Below are 9,885 nucleotides of genomic sequence, written 5' to 3'. Positions count from 1 at the left end.
CTTTCAGAAGCTCTTAAAGAGGCAGCAAGCAAGTTTAACTGAGTGGACTTGGGGTGGGAAGGCAGGGGAGTCTTGCTCCTCTCCTGACACACTCTAAACCTATCTCCTTTAAATATGTTTCTTCTCAGAGTCCATTCACTATAGTGGTTGCTCATTCACTGGGCTAATATTTATGGAGAATTTACTGTGCTCCAGGCACTCAGGGTATGTCACCAGTTCTCTCAAATCTCTCTTCTGTCTTCTGCCTGCACCCACTTCTTTCTTAACCTATTCTTGAACCAACAAGACTTTTACATCAATGCATAGCTTCTTATCATTTCCAATATACACCCACTTAGCCTCTTTGACTTCTTCCAATTCTATTCCTTTTTTTTTTTTTTTTTATAACTCTCATGAGAATTGCAACAGTTCCCAAGAGCCCATCAGGGTAAATGGGATTCTTCGGAGAAGACAAGGAAGGTGGAAAAGCTATGGAAACTTAAACCTTGTGTCTCATATACAAATAGTTTCCTTATTATGTTCTACCAGGTTTCCAGGCACACTCCCTGCCATCCTCAAACCTCTGCCTCGAGTGATGAAATATGAACAGACAACTAAATTGGCTATAATTGGTTATAACAGACCACGTTTTACTCTGCAACTTGGAACTCTTTACACAGCCTAATAGAGAAAATAGGCTCAAAACACAATCACTTGAAGAGTATTGATTTTTATGAGCTTTTGGATCATAATAGAATACTATTATAATACATGTTTAACTTTCTATAATTTTCATCAAATATTCTCTCAAAAAATATTCTCATAAATCTTACTATTTAGTTTAGATTTAGTGTGACTTTAGAAATTCTGTTTTTTTATTGGGAAAGTAAATGTTTGCAAAAGTAAATAGATATAGTGTTTCTCTTTGTACTCACTAAGCATCCCAAATTTTAATCTATTCACATCTTATCAAATATCACTCTCCTTCCATTCTACACTCCTCTTAAGATTCATTTTAGTAGAATTTATCAACTGGTATGATGTGTCCTTATGAAAAATTTCAGAATCAATTTTCCTTTGATCCTTTTTTGGTGACTGGAGGCAAAACCTTTCTGTGTTTAGATTTCCAGAACCAACTCACCTATCAAACAGCTCTCCTCCTGTGACGAGTTCTAGGACCAGGCTGATTTCTGTAGGGGTTTCAAATATCTCTTTAAGTTTTATCTGGGGAAAGATATGAAAAAATAATCATAGATTCTTTATTTTCAACTTTCTAAGAAATAGCTAAAACTACGGCCAAAACAAAACTCTGTAATAGTAATATATTGGATCATCGTTAATAAAGTTTCCTCATGCTTGTATCAGATAACCATTTGTCATTCTCTGGTTGTTTTTATCAGTTACTTTATTTCTTCAAGGATCCTTGTGAGTTTTCATATTTTTTCTTTTGACATTTGAAAGAAACCTGCCTTAGAAACACTTCTTAATTTTTATCAAAATATCCCAATTTCTGAATTGCTCCAGAATTTAAAAACAAAAGCAAGCAAATCAAACTTTCCAAACCGTTTGAAAGCATCTCGGTTCCTGGAGCTGCAAATGCCTCTTTCTCCTGGGAGGAACTTGGAATTAAGGGTAAGAGAGAGAGCAGGGCCAGGTTATAAAGTCTGTCTTTATGGAAAGGCTATTCCACAACAGCTCAAAAGTGGTTGGTGGTTGAAAGTATCCTCAGAAATTAGTGGTGGTAGTGATTTAATTGAGCATACAGAGTTTCCATCACATTCAGATTATACAATTTTGGATATTTTCCTCAATACATCTGAGAATCTAGTGACTAAGACTGATCTACATTTGAGGAAAATTCTAGCTTGACTTCTCTTTGAAAGCAAAATGATGGATAATGTAAAAGTGGTGATTGCACGTGGCAATTTTTTTTAATTGCTTACCCAAAACCCTTCTCCCTCTACCTTACTGCAAACAGAATTCTAACTTTGTTTAGGGAAGTAGGGTGTCTAGCCTCAAATTTTGGATCATAATTGGTCTGAACTGCTTATGATAACCCTGTTCCTCAATTTCCCAGTGTCCGTGAAGTTAAGAGTGACCTTGTGATCAGCTCTGATCAATAAAATCTGAAGGGAATTCCACTGCAGCTGGAAATTCTGGAAAAACTTTTACTCTTTTCACCAGACTCTGTTGTGAAGCCTTTCCACTTCTTTCTGTCTTGAATATTGACCTGAAGGCTTGTGAAGACTGTGGAGTGGCCATATTAGGACCCTGAGGAAAAAGCATGAGGGTGAAAACCAATGCACTGAGGATGATAGAACTAATGGATGGAAGGTGTTTGGGTCCTGGATGACATCACTGAGGAGCTGAACCAATGCTAGCACATGCCTGCCTTGTGATGTCTTATAGCCTAAGGAAAATATTTGTTTAGACCACTACATGCTTTTCTCTTATTTATAGCTGAATGGATTTTTAACTCATATATTAAGTTCTGAGCATTTTGCCTTGAGCCTAAGCATTCTCTTACACACCACAAGTTTCTCAGAGAAATGAGTAAAATATTTTCTTTAAGTAGTTGGCTTGATTCACAAAAAACAAGTTATGGCCTGGAAAATGATTTTGTTCTTTTCACTTCACTGCCTCAAGGAAGGTTTTTACCAGGCCTTTCGCTCAGTGCCTGTGTCTGGACATAGCCTAGAGCAGAGCTTCTGAGGACATTTTATTTTCCCCATTCAAGTACATCATTTATTTGAATCTTCACATTTTTCAGAAGCAGATACTCTCTCAAAGGAAAAGGAAATGGCTTTGGAAAGCAATGCATTTTCTTCACAGGCTTTCTCAGCAATGGCATATTAATAACATAGGCCCACAGAGGGGGAAAGCCAGTGTTTTATTAGGGTGAAACAAAACTGTCCAAATTTTAGCTCTCCTTTTATGCATGAAAATATTGCTGATATGTCCATTTTGAAACTCTTTCAAAGGGTATTATATTTAAGGTTTATTTAGCTAAAGAACTGAAAAATGTGATCAGATGAGGACAAAAGCCTGTTCACTGGCTGGTCATTGATAGTGGAAGAATCTCCTTTGTCGTTATTAGCATGGACAGGAAAAATAAAAAATCCCCTTCTATAACTTTGGAGTTTATTTTAAATAGTAGGTAAAAAACCACTTACGATGTTTGGATGTGAGAGGCGAAGAAGAACTCCTATCTCAGTTCTTACGATTTTTTTGTCCACCTAAAAGGCATAATGAAAGAGAGAAACTGAAAGAAACTCCCAACTTAGAAATATCTTAATTATAGCAGAGAAACAGCTCATTCCTAAGCTTTTTTCTTGTGTCTCCTTCATTCTCTTCCCTGTTTTTCAGTTGCGTGTCTTTCCTCTCTGCTTTACACACAAAGTAGAACTAATTACAAATATGGGTCACAACTTGTCAGACCTCTTGTATGGCCCCTTTCCTATCAAAGGTCATTGCTATCACCATTAAGGCACAAGTTCGTCTCAACCTATTCCTCCTTCTTCTCTTACTTTCTTTTATTTTTCTTTAATTTTATTTTTTTATGTTAGTTTCAGGTGTACAAAATAGCGTAATGATTAGATATTTACACCCATCACAAGGTGATAACCGCCCCCGCCCTGCAAGTCTACTACCTCTCTGACATGGTATGTAGCTGTTACAATACCATTGACTACATTCCCTATGCTGTATTTAATTATAGCTGACATCAGCATTACTCTACTTCAGCTTCAGATGTACAGCGCAGTGGTCAGGCATCTACACAGTCTATGAAGTGATCCCCCTGATAAGTCCAGTACCCACCTGGCACTCTACATAATTTTTACAACATTATTGATTATATTCTCCATACTGTATTTCAAATCCTCGTGAATATTTTGTGACTACCAATTTGAGAACTACCTTATGACCCAGCAATTCCATTCCTGGGTATTTATCCAAAGAAATTCAAAACACTAACTTGAAAAAATATGTGCACGCCTATGTTTATGGCAGCACTATTCACAATAGCCAAGATATGGAAATAACCAAAATGCCCATCGATAGATGATTGGATAAAGAAACTGTGGTACATTTATACAATGAATTATTATTCAGCCATAAAAAAGAATGAAATCTTACCATTTGCAACAACATGGATGGACCTAGACAATATTAAGCTATGTGAAATAAGTCAGACTGGGAAAGACAAATACTATGTAATCTCACTTATATGTGGAATCTAATGAACAGAATAAATGAGCAAACAAAACAGAAATAGTCTCTTACATACAGAGAACAAACTGATGGTTGCTAGATGGGAGGGGATTTGGAGGGAAAGGGAGAAGGTGAAGGGGTTAGAAAGTATAAATTGATAGTCATTTCCTTTCTTTTATGGATTTCTGTCCCAAATTCATTGGAGCTGTCAATCACTTCACCTGCCTTTCTCACACAGTGATGGAAATATAACCCAGACTAATCATTCAGAATACTCGGTTCCCTAGCTGTGGTGATAGCCACCAGACCCACGTCATCCCAATCAGGGTCCTCCCTAGAAATGTTGCTCCAATAACCAAGAAGGGGGTATTTTCTTTTGCTCTAAAATTGTTAGATAAAAAATGGATAGAGTATGTCACTACCAGTGACCATTTTTGGCACCATATGGAGACCACTTTACTGAAAATGGATCCAACACAGGAGGAAAAAAAAACAAAAACATTTCTGAGAGATGAAGAATAGTACTGTTGACATAATGTACTCGTAATCCACTGGATTCAGTTACGCATAAGCTAGTTTGCTCTTTGAGCTTTCTTATTATTTGAGCCACTAACTTTCTTTTTCTATTTAAGTTATCCAGAGTTAGTTTCTGTTGCTTGCCATTAAAAAAATCCTAGTTGGTTTGCCACTTGATCTTTATGTTTGAAAAAGTAGCCATTTACTTTAGGATATTCCAAAATTAGGAGTGCTTCCCCTATCTGGGCCAATGATTAACTCCTTTAATCACAGTGAACTGGTGTTTTGGTCATATACTAAATAGGAAGGTTTTAGTGTCTTCCTCTCCCAACAAAATCCACTGAAGCAATATAGAGATAATACCTTCACTCTTAATGTGGTCTCTGCCATCTGAGCTGTCCAGGACCCTTTGGTTGGCAGAACTCACATGATTTTCGAAATAAATATGCAGAGGTTTATGTGCAATTCACAGCCAAGCTCTGTGTGCATAACCAAGAGCTGGCTTCAAATAGAGAATTCATTCTACAGTTTTCATTACATCCCCTGAGAAACAAAGGGTGAACCTGAGGAAAAATCTAATCACGTTTCAATGGTGATAACCAAACACAACTTTTCAAGATGATGATAAGCAACATTCATTCATTTAACTTTTATTCTCTAATGAAAACACTAACCAACAAGGATATATTCTTTGCTAATAAAGAAGGAATATTCAAGGAAATGTCACAAACTTTATATGTCCTTTTGCCTGGTTGCAACGTATAAGTATAATTTATATTTCTTTTCTGGCAAATATAATTTTGCCAGAGCCTAGAGTACCTCACTTAAAAGTAGCACTCACCATTAATAAATGTCTTTAGTTTATATGAGAAGAAACAAATGTTTACAGGAAGCTATTAAAGAGTTCCCATTCCAATAAGGTATTTTTCAAGAGTTTTCTGTTTCAGCACTGTACATAATAAAACAGTAACTAGCCATATGGCCATGCTAAGGGCTCTTAAACTATAATACAAGTTTTGGTCATTCATATGGTCAATTAGAAGGCTCAGGGTGTTTTAACATACTTCTGTTAAAGGAAATTAAACTATTAAAATCAATTCACAATACTGCAAAAGAAAAGTGTATTCTATTTATGTTGAATGAATGCCAATCTATGCAACCCAGCATACTTCTGAAAATATTCATAAGTACCCCATATAAAAATGCAGCACCAATTATAAGTTTCGACTAAGAAGAGGGGATGAAGATATGATCGGTACATTTAAATACCTGAAAGCTGTTATGAGGCAGTTACATAAGAGAGAGAATTCACTGCGAACAAAGAAAAAAAAGTTGGTAAGAAGTAACCCAATGACTGCATATCAAATTGATAGGCTCTGGAACTTCAACGGTGAACGAATAAAGGAAGACACACATCTTGATACACGCGAATGCTTTATGACTCAAAAACTTTGGAAGCTGCTTCACCAGCCTGTCCCAGACACTAAACCACAGCACGAATCAAAGTACATATTGATCAAAACTTTTTCAGTCACAAGTAACACCCAGCTCAAACTCACAGAAGCCAAAAAGGTAATTTATTAGCAAATATAACCGGGAAGTCAGAGTGAATGATCTTCAGACAGAGCTAAATCCAAGGGTTCTGATTCAAACGAGGCAGTGTGTTCCTCTCCCTCATCCTCACCCTCTCTCCTTTCCAAATGGCAGGAAACATGGCCACGAGAAGCCCCAATCCTATATTCTTCAGTCTCCTATTTCAAAGGGAAAAGAGAAAAGGGACTCTCTCCACATGTACATATCTAACCTCACGGCCTTGTTTGTTTCTTATGCCTGTAAGAAGAGTGTATGCTCTGTTAAATTTTCTGGAGTAGTGAAAGTGGTTCGCAACCTTTTGGAATTCAGGAGCCCTTTATACTCTTCAAATTATTAAGAATCCCAACTAGCTCTACACACTTACTGTATCTGAAATTAAAAGAGATTTTTTAAAAGTATTCAGTAATTTAGAACATACCAATAATAAACCCATTACATTTTAACATAAATAATATTTTCTGTAAAAAATAACAGCATTTTCCAAAATTAAAAAATACATATACTCCTGTGCTAAGGCTGAGAACACTGAGGAAAAGAAAGGAAGAGTGACTGAAAAATATGTAAAGGAGAAAGTAATAAGGATTTAAGGAAAGCAAAGGAAAACCAGTTTCTGCATCGAAACTGGTGGAAATGATAGATGGAGACAGATGGTGAATGAACTGGAAAAAAGGAGAGGGGCTATAACAGCGGATTTCTTTTAAACTTGAACCACTTGACTATATTAGATGTGGCCTAGATCCAGGCTCTGGAACTTCAAATACTCTTGGCAAGTTCAAGTGGCCTATATGAACAGAGACCACTGCTCTACTTCTGTGATTCAGTCAAGTACAGCAGTATTTCCACAGAAAATGCTCAGCCTCATCTCATTTTCTTTGCAGGCTTTGAAACCATAAGTCTTGTTTTGTCTCTTGATTCTTTCTCTGCTTCGTAGGCTCATTTTTAGTTTTAACAATGACCAGAGAGCATGATGCAAAGTATAGAAGTGTGCTCCTCAAATATTGTGTAGAAAAGGGCAAACTTCAAATTATTCATGGATAAATAGACAAATGTTTTTAAGTTTTCACAATCATTTCCTTCTGCATAGCTTCTGCTTAATTTAGCATCCTATTTTCTGACGTATCAACAAGTACATGTTGTCACTAACATGCTTGACAACTGGAGGTTTGTTAAATTAAAAAATGATAGTTTTAGCTTACAAGGATTTGAAAATTAAGAACTGCTATTTGAACGTGCAAAATCAAACATGGGACACATAAAAAACATCGAGGTTTTCCTACATGAGGCTGGTATCTCCAATAACTACAGAATTTTAGCCAAGTCTGACCATTCCATTTATCCTCCTGATCTAACAAAAAACTTGGTATCTTAAGACTATCTTATTTTTTCCACACTCTTCCCTAGTGGTAACTTGTTTTTGTCTCAGTAGGAAACATCCAGGGGACCTAGGAGGAGGGGTCCTTCTAGCTCTTCACTGCTACATCCAAACCATTTCTCCTCCCTTCTTCCACCAAAATCCTGGCTGCTTTGAAATGTCTGCCATCAACCAATACAACCCGCAGCCTCTCCTTGTTGTAATCACCTTCCTACCTCCTTATCACTCTTCCTATGCTAAATATTTTAGCATATTTTATAGCAACTTTATCTCAACCACAGATCCTATCATCACTCTTAGCAACTTCAACTTTCACGTGGAGGATCCCCTCAATGTCCTTGCCCCTCAGTTTCTTTACCATTTCCTCAATTCCATCAATCTCTTCCTCCAGTTCTTCTTAGTAACCCATCCCCCCTCCCCATTGGTAACATCTCAGGCCTTATCATTACTATCAGTTGTACCACTTCGAAAGTATTGATTTCTAACATCTCATATACTAAGCAATGTTCTGTACATTCCCCTAGCTTCCTTGCTCTTATCTTCCTCTGTTATACTTACCAGGCAAAACCCTTAATTTGGTTAAATCCACCCTTCTCTTACTCTATGTCTGTGCCTGAAATGAAATGGTTGGAATAAAACACACAATTGTATTAACTGGTCCCATATTTAATTTATGAGCACAAATCTCAAAAAGTTCCCAGCTCTCTCACTCTATAATAGAAAGTTTTACACTTTCTCCCTCAAACCTTCAACACTACCTCCTCTCTTTACTCTCCTTGCTTCTAATTCACTGAGAAGGTATAAATAATCAAAAAGAACACAATCTTCTTACCACCCAATGTATCAATCTATACACAATCTGTATCCAATTATCTTCACCCATTTATTCCACAAATATTTTTTAGCATCTGCTACATAAAGATGTTATTCTGGGCATGAGGATACAAAAGTGAGCAAAATACACTCCAATGGAATAATGCCCTAAGAAGCTTATGTTCTAGCGAAGATAGAAAATCAACAAATAAATAAAGATCCAGAGTTGATAAGTATTAAAGAAGAAAAAAAATTACCCAAAGTAAGGGAGATAGGGTGATGAGGGTGCTAAGTGAGAGGGAGATTCAGGAACCGTCTCACTGATAAAGAAACATGGACCACAGCCACTTGGATCTGAGGGAGGAATGTTCCAGACAAAAAGCAACTGCAAAAGCCCTCAGCAATGAGTGGGGCTTGGAGTGATCAAGTGACAGCAAGGAGGCCCATTTAGCCAGAGCAAAGTGACAGAGGAGGAAAGTAGTAGATGACGACAGAGGCTTGTCACACGACCAGAAGTCGGGTCATGAAGAGCCTTGCTGAGCATGGTAAGGAGTTGGTATTTTAGTATGAGAGAGGCCAGGCACAATTGGCAGGTTTTGAGACAGGAACAACATGACCTTTGGTAAGTTTAGGGATGAGGATGATGGGAAGAGTAAAAGCAGAGGAAACTCAATCAGGGGCTATGGCAGTTATCTGGGTGAGAGGTTTGGGCCCAGGCAGTAGTGATGAAAGAGGGAGAAACGAATGGATAGTTTTAAGGACGAGCCAACAGAATTCGAAGATGGACTAGCTATGGGGTGCAAGAGAAAGAGAAGGGTAAAGGTTGACTGCTAGTCCTTCAGCCTGAGAAACAGGAAGAATGAAATTTTCATTCACTGAAATGGGGACAGTTGGAGGTTCAGAAAGATGCTAAGAACAGCCATTGTACTTCACTATTTGTCCCTTCACTTCAGCTCATTGATCATCTAGATGATTTTTGAAGAAGCCAAGATCATTTCTCCTTCTGGGCCTTTGTACTTAGCATTTTGTCTTGAATGCTCTTCTCTCAGATGCTTCAGCGTGAGTTTGGACCCAATGGAGAGGAGAATGGAAAGGGCAGCTCCACAGAAAGGTCTCAGAGGAGAAGGCAGTGATGAGCACTGGACATGGTGGGGCGGGACAGGCGGGAGACGTCAATTCTAGTGAGACCTATATTTTACATTCAACACTGACTAATGTAACAGCAATTTTATTCTGTTTAGCATGGGAAGACAAACTTTAATAAAGCATTTCAATCAAATAAGTTGGTTTTGAAAATTGTGAAACAATTTTTTTTTTAAAGATTTTTATTGGGGAATTGGGGGATGGGAACAGCACTGGGGAATTGGGGGAAGGGGAACAGACAAGTTGCTGTCCTTTGG

The 9,885-nt window shown here is 37.5% G+C and overlaps 1 protein-coding gene across 2 annotated transcripts in view; it reads right to left on the bottom strand.

The window, feature by feature from the left end:
* Positions 1 to 9,885, bottom strand: part of CAMK4 (calcium/calmodulin dependent protein kinase IV) — a 237,158-nt gene that overhangs the window by 74,227 nt on the left and 153,046 nt on the right. For both annotated transcript variants that reach the window (XM_019659146.1, XM_019659145.1), the window contains 2 exons: positions 3,153 to 3,215; positions 1,121 to 1,203 (listed from right to left, as the gene is read on the bottom strand). In XM_019659146.1, coding sequence (XP_019514691.1) covers positions 1,121 to 1,203; positions 3,153 to 3,215 — 146 coding nt within the window. The remainder of the gene's footprint in view (positions 1 to 1,120; positions 1,204 to 3,152; positions 3,216 to 9,885) is intronic.

Source organism: Hipposideros armiger, unplaced genomic scaffold (genome assembly GCF_001890085.2).
Source record: "Hipposideros armiger isolate ML-2016 unplaced genomic scaffold, ASM189008v1 scaffold_296, whole genome shotgun sequence".
In the NCBI taxonomy this organism is placed as follows: domain Eukaryota; kingdom Metazoa; phylum Chordata; class Mammalia; order Chiroptera; family Hipposideridae; genus Hipposideros; species Hipposideros armiger.
The sequence above is the reverse complement of the archived record's forward strand: the minus strand, read 5'-3'. Positions and strand labels throughout refer to the sequence as shown.